General features: G+C 36.7%; 2 protein-coding genes across 4 annotated transcripts in view; one reads left to right on the plus strand and one right to left on the minus strand.

The window, feature by feature from the left end:
• Nucleotides 1-4,954, minus strand: part of LOC136029856 (N-alpha-acetyltransferase 15, NatA auxiliary subunit-like) — a 55,772-nt gene extending 50,818 nt beyond the window's left edge. The window contains exon 1 of one of the 3 annotated variants that reach the window (XM_065708324.1): nucleotides 4,808-4,954. Coding sequence is in view for 1 of the 3 variants with exons in the window: in XM_065708316.1 (XP_065564388.1) it covers nucleotides 4,486-4,502 (17 nt within the window). In the remaining 2 variants the exon portion in view is untranslated. Of the gene's footprint in view, nucleotides 1-4,485; nucleotides 4,518-4,754 lie in introns of those variants that run through there. The other 2 variants (XM_065708332.1, XM_065708316.1) reach the window with 2 other exon arrangements.
• Nucleotides 4,955-5,656: 702 nt separating this feature from the next.
• Nucleotides 5,657-19,163, plus strand: part of LOC136029874 (mini-chromosome maintenance complex-binding protein-like) — an 85,751-nt gene continuing 72,244 nt past the window's right edge. The window contains exon 1 of the mRNA XM_065708346.1: nucleotides 5,657-5,819. Within this exon, the coding sequence (XP_065564418.1) occupies nucleotides 5,762-5,819 (58 nt within the window). The 5' untranslated portion in view covers nucleotides 5,657-5,761. The remainder of the gene's footprint in view (nucleotides 5,820-19,163) is intronic.

The raw sequence follows: 19,163 nt of genomic DNA on the forward strand, positions 1-19,163 counted from the left end.
ATAACCTTATATTTTTATTATGTATACGAGGGGGTTTGTACCCTCGTTAATACCTCGCTCTTTACACTAAATCGTAAGTTTTGTCCCAATTCTTTAAGAATGACCCCTGAATCAAAAAGGTCGTAGAATAAATAGTTGAAATTACTAAAAATACTTTAGCATAAAGAGCAAGGTAATTATCTCCTCTTAAATACCTCGCTCTTTATGCTAAAGTATTTTTAGAACCCCTCATATGCGTAATAATCTCTGTTCGTTTTAAATTTCAATGCTACTTCTTCCTTTCATTTGAAAAAATGTTTTCATGTTTATTTTTCATTGTTTTCTTATAGTAATGCTAGAGAATCCTGCGCCCTTTTCATTGAATTTTTCTTCCCCCATGACAGATTCCTCCAAGGAAAGATCCTCCAACATAGCCCCCTCTCCTCAGCCCCACCCCCAAACAAAATAAAATCCCCCTGAAAACGTCTGTACACTTCCCAATAACCATTACTATATGTAAACACTGGTCAAAGTTTGTAACTTGCAGCCCCTCCCCCAGGAATTGTGGGGGAGTAAGTCATCCCCAAAGACATAGTTATTATGGTTTTCGACTATGCTGAACAAAATGGCTATCTCAAAATTTTGATCCGTTGACTTTGGGAAACAAATGAGCGTGGGAGGGGGCCTAGATGCCCTCCAATTTTTTTGGTCATTTAAAAAGGGCACTAGAACTTTTCATTTCCGTTAGAATGAGCCCTCTTGCGACATTCTAGGACCACTTGGTCGATACGATGACCCCTGGAAAAAAAATAAAAAAAAAACAAATAAACACGCACCTGTGATTTGTCTTCTGGCAAAAAAAAATACAAAATTCCACATTTTTGTAGATAGGAGCTTGAAACTTCTGTAGTAGGATTCTCTGATACGCTGAATCTGATGGTGTCATTTTCGTTAAGATCCCACGACTTTTAGGGGGTGTTTCTCCCTATTTTCTTAAATAAGGCAAATTTTTAGAGGCTCGTAACTTTTGATGGGTAAGAGTAAACTTGATGAAACTTATATATTTAAAATCAGCATTAAAATGCGATTCTTTTGACGTAGCTATTGATATCAAAATTCAATTTTTTAGAGTTTTGGTTACTATTGAGCCGGGTCGCTCCTTACTACAGTTCGTTACCACGAACTGTTTGATATACAGCTGACTGAAAGTGTATGCAGGAGGACCACCAAATACATCTCTGGACTTGAAGAGAAACTATATAGTGAAAGTTGATCTACTGTAAAACTCTCATCTTTAACCTTCTAATGCAGATGTAGTGACATGGTACTGATATATAAATATATTGAACAACCCCAAAATAAGCTCTATACTTGGTCATCTAGAGAATGACAAAAATGATGTCATGCTAAGAAGCTTCAGAAGTCCAGAGTTGACAGCAGAAAATATAAAAAACTTTTTAAGCCAAAGGTTTATCAATGATTGGACCTGTTTAAGTCAGGAGACCATGTCTCTGACATCAGCTATCGTTTTAAAAATGAGACTAAACAAAGAGTCAGAGGCCAAATCTTCAAGATACAACTGGGGCTGCCTATCATCTGTGTTTTGTATATAGTGATTAATATGTGTGTATATATAGCCTATGTAAAGGAGTTGGGCTACAATGCTGATACTCCTAGTCATACCCAATCAGCTTGTCTACTGTATCAGAAATTGATGTTGTGCAACAAGGGTAGGTAAATTTATGACAGGTCATATAACTAACTTACCAATAAAGTGAACATACCACTTACCTTAAATCACAGCTTGGAATGAATTTTGATCCTGTTGAATCACTCCTTGTGATGACAGTCCATTCAGGGTTGATTAGATTCTGGTTCATCCCAGTCAAATCTCCATGGCTTGTCACTCCACTCAGCATCCAGATGGCATTTGAATACATCTGATGATTCAGCAGAAACAGTGTTCTCCTTGAAGTTGTTCCAGAGGTTCACAATCCAGTTTGAGAAGAAGCTGCATTTTGCCCAAGTCCTTGCATGAAGTTTGCAGATTTGTTTTTGGTGTCCTCATGTTATGTGAGAGGGGTCCATCTCCAGGAGCTCATTTTCTTGATTGGTAGAGGAGTTTGTGTGCCTATATCATGTCCCCACATTTCTGCCTGTAGACTAAAGAGGAGAAGTTGAGTTCCCTCAGCCATTCACTGTAGGGCTTGTTTTACATACTGGCAATCAGCTTAGTGGCCCTTTTTTGGATTTGCTCATTTTGGTCTTAACAGTCCTTTGTAGAGCTTGGTGATTACATGTCTACTTCTGCTGGTAATGCTGTGTTTAATGATGCCTAGGGCTCTGCTAGTATTGGCTGAGATCTTCTGTGAGTGGGAGCTGAATTTCAACTGGGAGTCTACAACAACTCCAAGGTCTCCCTCCTCCTGAACATTCTTTAGTATGTGGTGACTCCCAGGGTTTTGGGTCATAAGATACTGTTACTTGGGGTTGTTGTATCTGAAGTGTATGACCTTGCATTTTTCAGTGTTGAATTCCAGCAGCCATCTTTTGACCCAGGAGCACATGTGGTTAATATCAGTTTGGAGGGATTCAAGGGCAGAAGGGGTGTTGGCAGGACCTATGAGTTTTGAATTGTATGCATAAAGAATGGTTTTGTTACTGGTGATAAGGGCTAGCTCATTTATGTATATATTGAACAGGGTAGGGCCCAGGACACTGCCCTAGGATACCCTGCTGGTGACTTTGACTTCATCAGAGAGTGCATGACTGTTTGGTCCTGTGGTTACTTTCACTTGCTGTGTTCTGTCCCTCAGAAAATCCTTAATCCAACTGATCACTTGTGGACTAAGAGATAGGGTATGTAGCCAGTGAATGAGGTAGTGGTGACAAACTTTGTCAAAAGCTTTGGCTAGATCCAGCAGTATTACATCCACTGGTACTCCATTCTCTAGTAGGTTGGATATAAGGCTGTAAGACTCAAGAAAGAAACACTTGAAGCCTTTTTTATGTTCTTTACAAATATAATAATTACTTCTACCACAAATTCAAATTTAAGCACTTTTTAACCTAACCTAAACTAACCTTATTATAAATAAGTTTAGCACTGCAAAATATAGCATTATTTGGGTAATAACAATGAAAAAGATGGTGCTGAGAAAGTGTAGTATCATTTGGTGGAAAACAAGAAATAACCATTACTTTAATTGAAAATTTGTCATTTTTAAGAGTATGAAGTGCCTAAATTTGTATTTGTGGTAGAAGCAATTATTATACTTGTAAAGAACATAAAAAAAAAACATCAAGTAGTATGTTTGCTTTATTGGTAAGTCAGTTATATGAAATGTCATAATTTTTTTAAAATTTGTCATTTTTAAAAGCTCAAAAGGTGCTTAAATTTGAATTTACAGTAGAAGCAATTATTGTATTCATAAAGAACATAAAAAAATGCATCAAGTGGTATATTCACTTTATTGGTAATCCAGTAATATGAACTATCATAATTTTACCCAAGGTTCTACTATAAACCACAGAAGAATATTTCTCCTGATCATGCCTATTTGTGGTCAGTATGATCAAGTGGGCTTATATTGCATCTATCCTGGCACTTTCCTAGTCAGAATGTATATCACTGGGCTGTATACACAGTCACCACAACCCTCTTTTATACATTTTATGTAGTGTCTAAATAGTATTCTTCTTGCCAAAGAAGAAGAAGGAGCAGTAAAATTCTAGTTAATTGACTTCTTGCTATCTCAGAAGGGGTTTAAGTTTGGAAAAAGAAACTTTCAGGGATGAATCTATAGACTAAAGTATGTCCCAGGAAGGTATTTTGAAGCAACCACCTCTACTCCTTCTCCCTCTAGAGGGCCTTGACCTTTAAAAATATGTGTGTTATAAAAGTGAAACCTTGCAAAATAGATCTTCTGCTTAATTGTAGTACAACAAAATTGTTTTCAGCTTCATAACTTAGCTCAATTCCATTTTATAGGGTTTTAAAGATATGTAAATACATTTCCTAAATTTTGAAAAAAAAACATTGATATGGCTCAAAATTCTACTCAAATAACAGGATTGCATTTTCAGAACTAAAGGCAGGGAAAAAGCAACTAGTAACTGAAAATTAAGGTAAAATGTTGTTTTGTCAAAATTTCAATAGGTATAGACTTGTCATGTAGGCAAATTTCAGGGCCTTCTAGAGGGAGAAGAAGTAGAGGTAGGTACTTTAAAATACCTTCCTGGGACATACTTTAGCCTGTAGACCCATCCCTGAAAGTTTCATTTTTCTAACCTAACCCTTTCCAGGATAGCAAGAAGTCAATTAACTAGAATTTTACCAAAGGTGCCATCTCAACAACAGACCCAAGCAGATTCAACATTGGACCTTGTTGTGATCCATTAAGGTAGGGCTAACTAAGCGCAGAGAAGAAGAAGAGACCAAAATTGCTCAACATTACAAAATAAGAACACAAGAAACACAAAGAATAATAGATAAGCAATATTTACAGTAGAGCACATCTCATTAATGTTGTTATTTGCTTAGTTGTCTGTAGTGATTCTGTTAACAAGTTGCTGGTTTGTTAATATCTTTTGCAGATTCTATCCAAAGTAGTTAATACTAAGTTGATAGCCAGATAAGGGATGCTTAAATAAGAAAATAGGAGCAACTTTCCCAGTAGAAACTTGAAGAAAGCATTGGATCTCACAGGAAAGCAAGAGAAGGAGAAGTTCTGTAGAGAGAAGAAAAAGGTACAAAAGCTAAACACGGTTATGACCTTCAAAATTAAATGTCTTCCTAGCAAAATAAAAAATGTAAATCCTAGATTACCAAATGTCAGCCTTTCTAGCTTAAACACGGCAGTAAAAGCATGCAATTTTAAGACTTGCTTCCGCTCTTTCTTCTATAATGCAATAGGGAATTTTGCAAACATAATATCTTTTTGGCCTTTCCCTATTAACCGAACTCCTGAAAGCTTAATAACAAATTAGATTTTTTTTTTAGGAAAGTGTTGAAGTTTCAAAATCTAGAAAGTTTTCTTTAAGGGGCTAAAATAGTTTTTCAAGGGCTTTTGTGCTTGCTTCATTTCAGCTGCGTTTTCAGGCATTAGGTTCCAAATCGGGTTGAAACCCAGCTCTGCACCCGTCATTTTCAAAAGTCGAGTTTACAGTTCATGACCCGAGTATACATTTCATGGATTTTTTTCATTAGTATCTGTTGATCAATTTTATGTGGTCTTTGCCATTCTGATGAAAGCTATCCATACATTCAATCTTTCACAATATAACCAATTTATGTATCTCTTTAAGATACGGTGGAAATGCAATAATAGAAACAGATTATAAAATTTGAATTATCCTAGCATGAAAACAGCTATCCTAACATTTCCTAGCATGAAAACAGCTATCCTAACATTTCCTAATGGAAAACAGCAAAAATCAATTAAAAATCTGAAGCATAACTAACGAACAATATCTTTGTATTTCTTGATCTAATTTCTTTTCTTCTTAAATATCATAGTTACTGGAGTTTCAATCGGTTTAAAACTTCATATTAAGCAATTTTTGAATTCTTGCCTTCAATCCTACCATTAGGTATTTCCAGCAGAGCGAGTTCCAGCCCTGTTCTTTAGTGGTAGAACCCGCATTATAAAAACGCTTGTTGCACTACACGCTTCCTTCCCGTGTTGAGATCCAATGCGTCTGTAAATGCGACTGTAAAGGCGACTTAGATAATTTCTTGTTGGCGAAAGAATTCAAACTTTTGTAACTTGGTAAATCTACCATGCCAGTTCCTATGGATATCATAAAGTCACCATTGAAGGAAATTGATGTTATATTCGGTAGTGTGTAGTTTTATATTTTAGGCTATCATCTATATCAGACTGTCCATTATTAAGAAGATGATTTACTCTCTATTCTCATGTACCCTACACAAAACCAATGAAGGAAATTAGCTTAGGCTAGTCCACGTATTTCCGAGCATAAAAGGTATAGAGGAACTGCCAAAATAGGGTTCCCATTCCTATTGAACTGTCACTTAAAAAGATGAGTCACATGGCAGGAGTATTTTGCTATGGCAGCTCATAGAAACATTTGTCTTATCACAGATAGGCTAAGAGACTTTGGTTAGCTCTCATTATAGAGCTTATAGTGACAGAAAAAACCCTATGTAATTTGCAGGGGAAGCTTGTGTGTTTTCATTATGTACTTCTGCTTCTCAAGTATTGCCTTGGCTTAAGAGTCAGGATGCCCAACTACAATGAGTACATCAACTTCAACTGTCAGTTCATCATTGCAAATTACTACTCCAACTGCTAGAACCATTTTAGAAGATACATCTGTTGACTCATCAATACTAACAGAGAAGCAGTGATTCTGTAACATCTAAATCAAACAAGATCATAAAATTTACCTAGTTCAGTTTGTATAAAATTGGCAGCTTTCTGTTCATTGAAGTGTACATTCTCCCCTACTTGCTTTAAAAGTATTTTTTTTTCAAAGTTACAAAAAGCTTGACCTTAAAAAAAATCAAAAATGAAAAAAATTCATTTTCAACTAGAAAACTGCAGATTTTGGCCTCCAGAAGAATTGTCTCATCAGTGAATCTGCCTTGCAAAAAATGGTCACAAATTTTTGAAGTGCACCCTTCTGCTTCAATGTTCAACATTTGTTTTTTTTTGTGTTGGAGTGCACTGTAAGATCTGATTGTTTAGCCTTTATTAGCCTAAGAACAGTGTTGCATACTCCATAATAGCCTTCCAAGAGGTGTTTTTTCTTAACCATACCTTTTATTGCAGTTCAATCATAAATGAATCAACACTTTTGGGAGTATTGAATCTAAATGGCAAAACTTTATAGAGGTTCATGTTTCTTCTGTTTTTTTTTCTATGGAGGAGTTGTATAATTTGATGAGGGCACAACTCTACAGTTTGATATGAATCATCCAATGTTGATTTTTCCAATACCAATTTTAAAAATATCTGGCATCAGGTATACAATCTTAGAAGCCACATAAAATGTTTCTTTTGTGCACTGTTGACATTGGTGTGATTAGCAGTATAACCCTACTATACCTGAATACACTAAAAACATCATAAAAAATCAATATTTTGTTTATTTTGACCATCTTATCCCAGAAGAGTAATACTCCTTGCTCTATAGTAAATCATACTTATCTTACTGTCCTTTGAGTAAAACTTAGGAAGGAATAGAAAAGTCACTATAAACATAATACATGCTTATTGTTTTGATGCAGATCACTGGTTTGTTTATTCATCTTCATCAAGAAAGGGAGAAACATATTGAAACATGTTTACAACAGAATGGTAATCATGCAGATTATGTTATATGAATAAATTATTTCTGATTCAAACATGATTGTTTTTCTATTTTTGGTTACTTATGATTATGGGCCATCCTGTTAGATTAAGTTAAGTTTATTTCCAAGTATAAATAAACAGTGCCATTGCAACATTGTAGAATATCTCAGTCTTTCACTTGGCAGCCAGGCAGACTATACAAGCAAGGCTCTCTTATCTTTATTGACAAGAAAGTCATTATCCTATTCAAAAACAAAATGTTTAAAATGACCAGTAAAAGGTGACAGATAACCAAGTATCCCAAATGTTTACAATTCATGGTATCATTGGTGGCTGACTATTGATTACAGTTCAATGATCAAATGTTGAAAAAAAAGGCAGGGAGGCTGTAGAAACAGCTTCATTAAAACTTCCATTTTTTTTAAAATTTTCATTAATTTTGAATTAAAATAACTCAATTATTGCTCTTATCTAAACAACTACCAAGCTTGTGGTAAAGTTGTAAAAAAGGGATTCTGATAAAAACATCTTATCTTTTGCTATATTATATTTGTTGACTAGAAACAGGATATAAACAATTAGTTTGTTACTGCAAGTCCTGGTTGAATTGAGCAGTGCCTCTGTACATCTCCTAGAAGGCTCTGTCCAGCATAGGCAAGCATTCAAACATAACAAAGGTGCTTTAGAATTGACTCTGCAAAAGATCTTTAACTGCCTTTATTGTGTATCCAAACTATCTGCTTTCTAGGACAATGGGTGGAAAACTATTTCTGTCCCATTTTTCCTTTTATGGGTTGGAGAATTTTCTAGGGCCAAAACCCTAGAAATTCTCAAATAAATCCAGAAGGCTTTTAGATATGTATGAAAAAACCCAAATCCCTAAATGAAAAAGTTTGCCCTAAAAGACCTTGAAAATCCCCATTTTAGGAAGGAAATCAATAGAATGGGAACACTGGACTATGGGCTAATGATGGATTTTTTTTTAATACGACCTGTTTTAATTTTTAAATCTCCTTTTCACTATAAAGTGTAAAAAAAACTTCAAAAAATTCTATAAAGGAATTTAAAAAAAGAGACAGTTTTCTTTGTTTCTTTTTTTGATGGAACAAAGAATGACTGCTAAAGAACAAAGATAATTTGGGTGGAATCAAAATAATGTTTCACAGTATTTCATCTGTTTAAACAATAGAATTTTCAGTTCATATATTTTAAAAGGCTTCATTTATAAGTTCAGAATAGCACTTTAAAACATTAGCATAAGAGTGGGTAGTTGAGGAGAAGGTAGCCATCCCTATGTACAGAATAGCATTTGTTTCATTTTAAGCTTTAATATTGCTCTTCACTTTCATTTGAAAAATAAACTTTTCAAGATAAGTACCAGTTGGCTTCCCAATTATCAACCTTTCAAAAACTCAAAGTAGGCACAATTGTGAAAAGTTCACGTTTCCCCCTGATTCTTGAATATGACCCTGAGCTCCATAGAAGAATTTGCTAATTCTTTTGATTTAGTTGAATATTAACATTATAAAAGAAAAAGCATTTGAGATATATTTTGCTTCAAGTGAATTGCAAATAAAATGTGGTTTTAAGTTTGGCTTGTCCATTCACTGTAATTTCTATTCGATTTTGGTCTCATGTATTTATTGATGGTGATTTCTGTTTATTTTAAGCTTTAATTATTATTTGACTATATTTTTACTTGTCTTTGGTTGAATGTTACTCTATTTGTTTTTGAAGAACCTCTTTTGTGGGAAAAGTTTTTTTTAATGCATTCCTCTTTGTTCTTATTGATTAATAATCATCATATCAGTAATGATTTTTTGGGATTTTCCATGTAAGAGTCAAGATTTTGGCATGCCATTTATATTTTGAATAAAATTCTGCAAAAAATTTTAATAATAGTTTATTTTAGATTTTTGATGGATAGACAGGGCGAATATTAATCAAATAAATTAATTGAAAATCTGCAAAATTTGTAGTCTTCAATAGGTCTGAAGCTATCCTGAACCATCATGTTGCAATGTTGAGTAAAGACAAATATAGATCAATCATTCTGTCCTACAAATCTTACTGTGTTATATCTTACTTTAACTGCTTGTTTGTTAAATACACCAAGAATCAATGCCACCAGATTAATTTCGAGCCAAGGTTTCATTAGTGAAATTTTAATTGAAGTGTCTTCAGGGTATAAAATTTTAAGCAGATCAAAAAAAAAAGAAAAGAAGAAACCATTACATAATAAGAGTCATTGCAATTACATTTTCGAGGCTTAATTTTGTCCTTGATAAGCCCCCCCCCCTGGTGACCCAAGAACCCAATTAGAACTATTTCCTTATCCAATGTTCCTTCAAAATTTCAGCTAGGTCCCTTAAGTTGTTAACTTATACCCTTAGCCATTCCTGTGATATTGTAAATATGCCTCTTTGACAACATATATGTACATGGTGAGTTTTGATTTAGTTCCACACCCATGCCACCAATGTTTACTGAAAGATTTTTTTTGACAACTTGGGTGAACTTAGTATCCTTTGGATTAGTTTACCCCCCCCCCCTTAACACGCACTGAAAAGTTTCAAGTTGATACCTTTAACCATTGCTGAGATATTGCAGAGTGTCCTAGGCTATTCCCCATGGAAGACACCGTCTAGACAATTGTCACAGAAAATCCCCCCAGGTACAATTCTACCTGAAAATCCTCCTCAAAAATTATTCTTCTGAATATTCCCCCTGGTAATCTCCCTGTTAACAAGTATCCTCCAGAAAATTCCTCCCATGCATAAAATTGAGCAGCCAAAGGGAAAGTATAACAAATAAGTAGCCAAAGGGAAATTCATATTATTACATTTGTATTCCAGAAGATGGGTAGAATATATGGTGTAAAATATCCTATAGTATTATTTTTATATTTTCACTAGCTTACCCATCATACATTACTGAGATTTCAAAAGAAAGGAAATTCAAGGACCCCCCCCCTGGAAAATTCAATCCGCAAAAAACCTCCCATGTAATAGTAATTGTCGTATTTTTAAAATTGAGGTATTCGGACCCTCCCCTGGACAACTTTTACCCGTGGACCCTCCCCTTGGCAGAAGGTTTTCACCAGGAAAAATGTCCTTCATCCTACACTTTACATAAATTTCTTAATTAACTTAATTTGTACGCATATATAGAGAGTCTAAAAAGATGTACAAAACAAAGCTCATTTTAATACGGAGATTCCCTTCCCCCCTATAATTCCCCTCAACAACCCCCTCCCCTCGCAATTCCCCTCTGGGAAATTATCCTTATGAGTAAAAGTGATAGTATTTCTAGATTTGGAAAGTATTTTAATAATTAGGTATAAAACCAAAGTGACAAAACTGTTGAGTACCAAATTCAGAGAATTCATGACAAAAGGAATTTCATAATTACGGAAGTGTGTTAGATGACAGAGTTGATAATTAACTAACCCGTTAAATTTATATTCAGAAAATGTGCATAATGTGACAAGAAGTAACTTTAAAGTATTTGCATTGTGGGGTCTGTAATTTTGGTCAGCTAGAAAAATACTAAGAGGGCCTTGGTAGGGGGAATTTTTTGCCTAAAACCTTCATAAGAGTGTATTGAAAAGCTTCTTAAAGCCCCTTGGTAATTGGATGAACAGTGTATTAATACATACAGGACTCATGCACAAGACTGACATGCATTTGTTTTGCGTCCATAGATTTTTTTTATTCTTTTTTTTGTGTTTTTGAGGGTTGAGTTGTCATTCGGGCGCAGATCCGTTACTTGGGGGTTTGTAACCAGGGCAGTTGAGTTGTCTTTCGGGGGCTGTAATTATTTTTTCTGGGCACTACATCAACTCTAGCGGCTGTGTTCCAGGGTAAGATAAAGATTAAAAAGCCACTTCAAGCCGCGATAACATTGTGAGGTCTAGGTCGCCTTTTCGTATTAAATTTGTAGCATTTAATAAATATATGATTTGAAAAAGTAAATATTACTAAAAAGAATTTTGCTGTCAAAGTGTCAAAGTGCTGACAAAGTCTTTTTTTTAATGCATATTCTCTTTCAAGGGCTAATTCTTTCCCAATGATTGGATCTCCTAAAATGTTAAAGTAAAAAAAAAAGCAAAAATAAAGAGAACACAAATTTGTCTAGCTTATATTAACTACAATCTTAAATGCTTTTAATAATATCAAAGATATTTGATTTTTTTGGCAACTATGGCTTCTGAAGAACAGAACTTCAACTACGCTTTACTGAAAAAAATCTTTATTTTGGGCTGTGTTTTTATTTGTCATAACATCACAAAATTAAAGAAACTCGCCACAATAAACAAGATTATTGAAAATTCTAATTAAATGTAGATTTTATATTTGAATGTATGTGAATATTCATTCCTGTAAGTCTGAATAGCTTTGGATTTACCAATGTTGTTAAACAGAAAACGTTTAAGCGACATTTTTTTCCTGTAAAGCAGAAACAGTGCTTCCATTGTCCCCGAATTTTCGGGGATTTCCCCGAAAATCGAGAAAAATCCCCGAAAAAAAATGCCGTTTCCCGAATCCCCGAAAACTCCCAGAAAATCTTTCATTTCCCATGATCTACCCGAAATAGAGTTAGTGGAAGGCTCACTGTTTGTTCCACAATTTTAATATTGTTTTGCACCTTTATACTATGGTACGCTGGCGAACGTATGATATTGAAAAATTTAAAACGGAATTGAGCTTCAATAGTTTGGAAATTCAAATCTTCTAAGCATTGGAAAGTTCAAAATTAACCGGTTGGATATAATATCTTCTGCTTCAAGTTATAATTATCTCGTGAGTATTGGTCATTCTTCGTATTTCCTTGATTATTTTACCATACTTACACTTTACACAATTGTGATTGCAGCTGAATGCTTCAGTTACCAAACCAGGGTCTACCTGGTCCCACCCAAAATTTCCATCCCCCCTACTCTCAACCTCTATTTGGAATCCTCCCTAGTGCCTCTGCGAAATTGGACTGGTTTCTGTGCCGACTCAACAAACTCAATGATGGGATGTCATAATGCGGTAGCAAAGCTGATCAGTGACAATTATCCGTGGGTGGTAGTTGTCAAGTGTAGCTGCCACTCCATTCATCTTTGTGCTTCGTATGCCTGCAAGAAGTTTCCCAAAACTCTGAAAGACTTGTGTCGCCACGTTTATAGTTATTTCTTTATGAGTGCTAAGCAAGTTACAGTACTTAAAGAATTTCAAGATTTCTTGGCTACACCAGATCACAAAATTCTAGCCCTTGGAAAAACCCCGGTGGCTGTCCCTCCATGCATGTGTGCGAAGAATTCTTGAACAGTGGAGCGCATTGTCCCTCTATTTCACTAGTGCCAATTTTGATGACCCCACCCATGGCAATGAACTTGGCCTTAGTGCTCTGAAAAATCCTTTTATGAAGGTTCTAATGATGTTTGTTGACTACGCTTTAGGCCTTTTGAACGACTTTAATGTATTGTTTCAATCGAAGTCACCAATTTTCTATAAGCTGAAGACGGAAATACTTAAGCTTATTGCAACCTTGGCTACAAACTATATGGATGGAACCTACATCAGAAACTGTACTGATCTTTTGGCTCTTGACTTAAAAGACGAGAGCCATTATGTTGACGTTCAGAAGGTCTATCTTGGGTATACTGCAGAAGAGGAGTTGGCATCCTTGGTCTCGTCTAGTCCAGATATCTCACAGTTGGAGGTGAGGAAGGTCTACATAACAGCAAGAGACTTTTACAAGGAGGCCATTATCCAGTTACAGAGACGCTTTACGTTTGAATGTGACGTTTTATGAGTTCACAAGTCTACTTGATCCTGTCAATGCTCGAAACTTGAACCCACCTAGATTAGCAAATTTTCTAAGAAGTCGTGGGTTGCCTTCGTGGAACAAGGCACTAATTGACAGGGAATGGCGCGAACAGAGCACTGTTTCTTTGGCGGGTTTATACATATGTACGATATCCGTGGAGGAGTATTGGAAGTTTATCTGTAAGCAGACATACCCATGTGGAAAGCCGAGGTTTGAAAACCTAAGAAAGGTTTTAGATTACTGATTTTAGTACTGATTACTAGATTATTGACTATAGTACTAAATTATTAATGAGCTCTTGTCGCGTGCAAAAAGTAACCAGTTATTTTTTCCTATTGAGTTTGTCTGGACTTCTAAATTAGCATAATGTCGAATGAGATAGAAAGACTTGTGCATAATGCTTTGCTAAATTATTTATCGCGAGCGCTCCAAGCAAATAAGACTGATGAAATTTGCGAAAAGGCAATGGGATTTTATGACAAGGATACGATTATAAAAGCTAAGGATACACTTTGGCACTATTCAAACTAACTGGATCAAATTGCCGAAATTCGTAATTTTTGATCCTACGGAGGTCCCAACTACGCCTGGTGAATTGAGTGCTATTGTTCCTCAAAAAGTGAGAGAAATATCCAATAATTTGAAGGACTTTATTGAAAGTGAGAAAAAAGCCCGTGCAGCTGAGAAACTTGCTACATCCATAAATCAATCAGTCACTCCACCGGCCAAGCCTTCCTATGCAGTTATTCTCAAGAAGTCCCCCTCTGACCTTAAAAAGCCTGAATCCCGTAAAGCTTATCTGGAGCATTTTTGTGGAGAAGCTAGTGGGAATATAATCGAGCTCCGTCCCAGTAGAGACGCCTGGAAAGTAGTCACAAAGGATAAAAGTGGTGCTGAATCTATTATGTCACGCATAACCGGGAATAACCCTGAAGTCGAGCCTAAACTCCAATGCCCCTCTCTTTTCGGTATTATCCGTTATGTTCCTGAAGATCTGAATTAAAATAGCCCATGTGATCTGATTGCCAACTGTTTGAAAGCAACTCAAATCCGAAACACCCGTTCGTTTAAGTTTCTTTTTGAGTCTAAAGAGGACCTTGAGTCTTCTGTTCGCTTTCCACCCATCATAGGGTACGGAAGACTCCCCATTAGTATATTTCAACGCTTGCCACCCCAATGCTTTTCTTGCCAGTCATATCGTCATTTTACGTCTGCGTGCTCAGGTACCCGAAAATGTTCCAGGTGGGGTGAGGCTGGCCACTCCACAACCAAAGATAATCCTTGTACCAAGGCACTTAAGTGTGCTCTTTGCAATTCATCCGACCACCCATGTTACACTTTTAAATGTCCTGTCACTCAGTCTCTTCTAAAGAATTCCAATGCCTGAAGAAACCTTAAAAATTGTATTGTGGAACATCAATGGGAAAGTTCTACCGAAACATCACCTACTGTCTGAACTTTGCTTGCGGTTTGACGTGGTGGGTCTTCAGGAACACTTCTTGTCAAGCGATAGTCGTCAACTGTTGGAGTTCACGTCTTCTCATAATCTGTGCATAACCATGCTAAGTCCATTTGCGGTAGGCCTTCAGGTGGTTTGGCCCTGATGATATGTAAAGAGCTACTTGGTAATCGAGTTGCTAAGTCTGACAGTTTTTTTGTGGTTGAAGTTTCGAATGTGGTCATTTTCGTCGTTTATTTTCTTACTAATTACTGTAATGATATGTCTGAGAGGAAGTTCTCTCTCACATGTACATCTATTGCCAAGCTAGTATCAAAATATGAACATGAAGGCCTAACTTGTCTCCTGTTTGGTGACTTTAACTGTGAACTGTCTGACCCTGAAGACAATAGATCTCAGATCTTGCTCCATGCTTGTCCAAGTCTCACCTATGTTGGAAATGATCGTGATTTTACGTACATCCATCAATCTGGCTCCGTGTCTCAGTTGGACTATTTCTATTGTTCTTCTATGATCAAACCCACCTCTAATACTACGGTTCTTTTTTATTACTCCATATCCGACCACATGCCTATCTGTAATTCTTTTCAAATAAAGCCCTTGCCGCAAATTTCACCCACAAATTCCCCACCTAAATGGTTGTTCAGCCTCAACTGGGAAGCTGCTAACATCGATTCGTACCAAAGTTCATGTGACTACATACTGTCGAAGATCCGAATTCCTTTCGCACTTCTTTGTTGTCCGAACATGACAGCAGACTCAGCAAAAAAAAATCCTACTAAGCATCTACTGTTCTGAGATAACGCATGCTATCCATACAGCTGAGAAAACTGCAGTTTCGGTCCGCAAAATTCGCCACGGCACGGAAGTGCGTAACTGGCGGAATAATCCTAATCTCCTGGCCGCATGTGATTCAGCAAAATTCTGGCTACAATTATGGGCACATTGTGGGAAGCCACGCTCCGGAGTAGTCAACGCTGTTCGTATTTACACGAAATGTAAATTTTCCAAAGCCATCGCACAGCATAAGGATAACGAAATTGCCCGTACCAGCGAGATTGTCGATAATTCGCCTCCTGCTTTATGGCATCTTCGAGCTAAGAACAAATCTTCCAATGGCCCGCCCTACATGCCAGAAAAAGACTGGTGCGACTACTTCAGAGACCAATTTTCAGCCCCTAATTCCTACTTTGATAACACCTTTTGCCAGGCCCTCGATAAGGAGCTTCGGTTTACAGTTAAGGATATTGGTGTCCTGGTCACTTCGTCCTTGATGCGTTCCCAAATTGATAAGCTAAAAAAAAAAAAAAAGAAATCTAAGGGCATCAATGGTATATCTGGTACTCATTTAAGCTTTGCCAGCAATCTTCTCCTAAAGCACCTTTCTCTGCTATTTCAAATGATTTTTGTTACTGGCATCGTTCCAGACAGCTTTGGTTATGGATTAGTCCATCCTATTCTCAAAAAAGGTAAACCAGCTGACCAGTGTGCTTCATATCGTCCGATCACTGTTTCAACTACTTTTTGTAAGCTATTTGAATCCCTTATTTTTGATGAGACTGCACTTCGATGCACTACTTCGGACGACCAGTTCGGGTTCAAAAAAACACTCAGGACGGGAACACGTTCACAGCGTTCTTGTAATTCTTCTTATTGATGCAGATAAAAATGGTGATCTTCTCGTCTTTGGAGCACTTGATGTTAGTAGAGCCTTCGATTCTGGCATCCATGGCCATATCCTGCTCAAAGCCCTTCAGCGAGGTGTTTCCTCTTGCATCCTTTCCCCTGTTTACAGTATGTACAACAAGCTCTCGGCTCTGATCCTGATCCCCTCTCCGTCCGGCATTTTCCTTCTAAAAAAACGCTGAGTGTCAAGAAAGGCGTAAGTCAAGGTGGCAAAAATTCTCCATCACTGTTTAATAACGCTATTATCGAAGCACAGCAAGTAATAAAGCCGTCGTGCTTTTTCCGTGGGATTAATCTTTCGCTGCTGAACTTTGCTGATGACATTCTTCATGTTTCTCGTTCGATATCTTTATTTCAACAAAATTACGACTCACTTGCAGCGGCATACAAGCAGATCAGACTTTCATTCAACGAATCTAAAACAGAACTTCTTTTCTTCAATGGTTCAATAATTGAGTTTTCTATTAACCTCTCCGTTAAAATTGGCAAAACTCTGATTAAGCCTTGTGAGTCCCTTACGTATCTTGGCCTTCCTATTTCTTCTACATTGAAGGAAACACGCTCAGCACTGACAAACCACCTCTGTTCCCGTCTACGAGCGTCTTACGGATTACTTGTTGTCAATAAGTGTCGTTTCAACCGTCCTCTCCTTGCCCGGCTATACAATGCTTTTACTACCCCCCATCTGCTTGCTCTGGTTCTCTTCTGGAATTATATAAAAAAAAAACAAGTTTTTTCAACTGAAAGTAAGGAGCCACATTAAAACTTAAAACGAACAGAAATTACTTCGTATATGAAAGGGGCTGCTTCCTCATCAACGCCCCGCTCTTTACGCTAAAGTTTGACTCTTTCTCTCAACTCTTCTTTTTAAAACAGTAAAAAACTTTAGCGTAAAGAGCGGGGCGTTGATGAGGAAGCAGCCCCTTTCATATACGAAGTAATTTCTGTTCGTTTTAAGTTTTAATGTGGCTCCTTACTTTCAGTTGAAAAAACTTGTTTTTTTTATTTAATTTCTGAACGTTTTTGAATCAATGCATGTTTTGATTTTGGCTCTCCGCAGAGGAATTATTAAAACGAAATTTGTATATTTATTTATTTTTTTGGCTAAATGGCTTTCTCATAATTTTGATCGAATGATTTTGAGAAAAAAAGAGCGGGGGAGGAAGGCTAGTTGCCCTCCAATTTTTTGGTTAATTAAAAAGGCAACTAGAACTTTTAATTTTTTACGAATCTTTTTATCAGTAAAGATATACGTAACTTATAAATTAGCTTACGTAAAGAATTTTTTATTCTCATGTTTTAATACACATATGAGAGGGTTCGCCCCCTCGTCAGTACCTCTCTCTTTACACTAAATCTTAAATTTTGTCCCAACTCGTTAAGAATGACCCCTGAATCTCAAAAACCGTAGAATAAATAGTTGACATTACTAAAAATACTTTAGCGTAAAGAGCGATGTATTAGGAGGAGGTGAACCCCTCATTTTGGTAATAATTTTTGTTCGTTTTAAGTTTTAATGCTGCTCCTTACTTCCAGCTGAAAAAAACTTTTTCATATGAAAGTTCCCCCAGTATATCCTCCTCTTCTCAACCCCTTCCCCAACCAAAAAACCCTCCTGAAAACGCCTGTACACTTCCCAATAACCATTACTATATGTAAGCACTGGTCAAAGTTTGTAACTTATAGCCCCTCCCACGGGGACTGGGGTGGAGTAAGTCGTCTCCAAAGACATAGTTATAAGGTTTTTCGACTACGTTGAATAAAATGGCTATCTCAGAATTATGATCCGGTGACTTCGGGAAAATAATTAGCGTGGGAGGGGGCCTAGGTGCCCTCCAATTTTTTTGGTCACTTAAAAAGGGCACTAGAACTTTTCATTTCCGTAAGAATGAGCCCTCTCGCAACATTCTAGGACAACTGGGTCGATACGATTACCCCTGGGGAAAAAAACAAAAAACAAACAAATAAATAAACACGCATCCGTGATCTGCCTTCTGGCAAAAAATACAAAATTCCTCATTTTTGTATATAGGAGCTTGAAACTTCTACAGTAGGGGTCTCTGATACGCTGAATATGATGGTGTGATTTTCATTAAAATTTTATAACATTTAGGAGGTGTTTCCTCCTATTTTCTAAAATAACGCAAATTTTCTCAGGCTCGTAACTTTTGATGCGTAAGACTAAACTTGATGAAACTTATATATTTAAAATCAGCATTAAAATGCAATTCTTTTGATTTAGCTATTGGTATCAAAATTCCATTTTTTAGAGTTTGGTTTCTATTGAGCCGGGTCGCTCCTTACTACAGTTCGTTACCACGAACTGTTTGAAATATTCACAGCTACCGAAAAGAAAGCCATTTGCAGCGCATTTTACAGATATGCTAAGTTTCTCCTGCGTCTCCCTTTGTGGCACAGCAATGGCGACATCTCCAGGAAATATAAGGTCACCAACCCTTCCATGTCCATAGAGAGAAGAATCTCAAAATTCAGTACCAATGTTTTAAGAGCCAACCACCCCTGGACTAGTGCTATTTTATAATATGTGTAGTGGAAGTGTATTTAAATTTTTGTGCTTTTCTTTCTTTTTCTTTTATATACTGCGTCTCTTCCGTTTTTGACGGGTCATAAATTATTAATAATAATAATTACATGTGTGCACTGCCATTTTCTAACGTTACAGCAGAACGCTTGTGCAGTGCCCTCAAAGCTTTGAAAACAGATAAACGAAACTGTTTGGTGACAATATTGGTTGCGTGTAGTCTTCAGACCAAAGTGGGAATGAAGAGATTCATTCTCAGTTCGTCTTCTCTTGTCCTTGACCGCGAAATGACGAAGCTTCTGTCAAATGTTAAGGCTTCTACAACTGCTGAAGAAGCAGCTACGCTTATTTCTGGTTTTGT

Source organism: Artemia franciscana, chromosome 1 (genome assembly GCF_032884065.1).
Source record: "Artemia franciscana chromosome 1, ASM3288406v1, whole genome shotgun sequence".
NCBI classification, from domain to species: Eukaryota; Metazoa; Arthropoda; class Branchiopoda; order Anostraca; family Artemiidae; genus Artemia; species Artemia franciscana.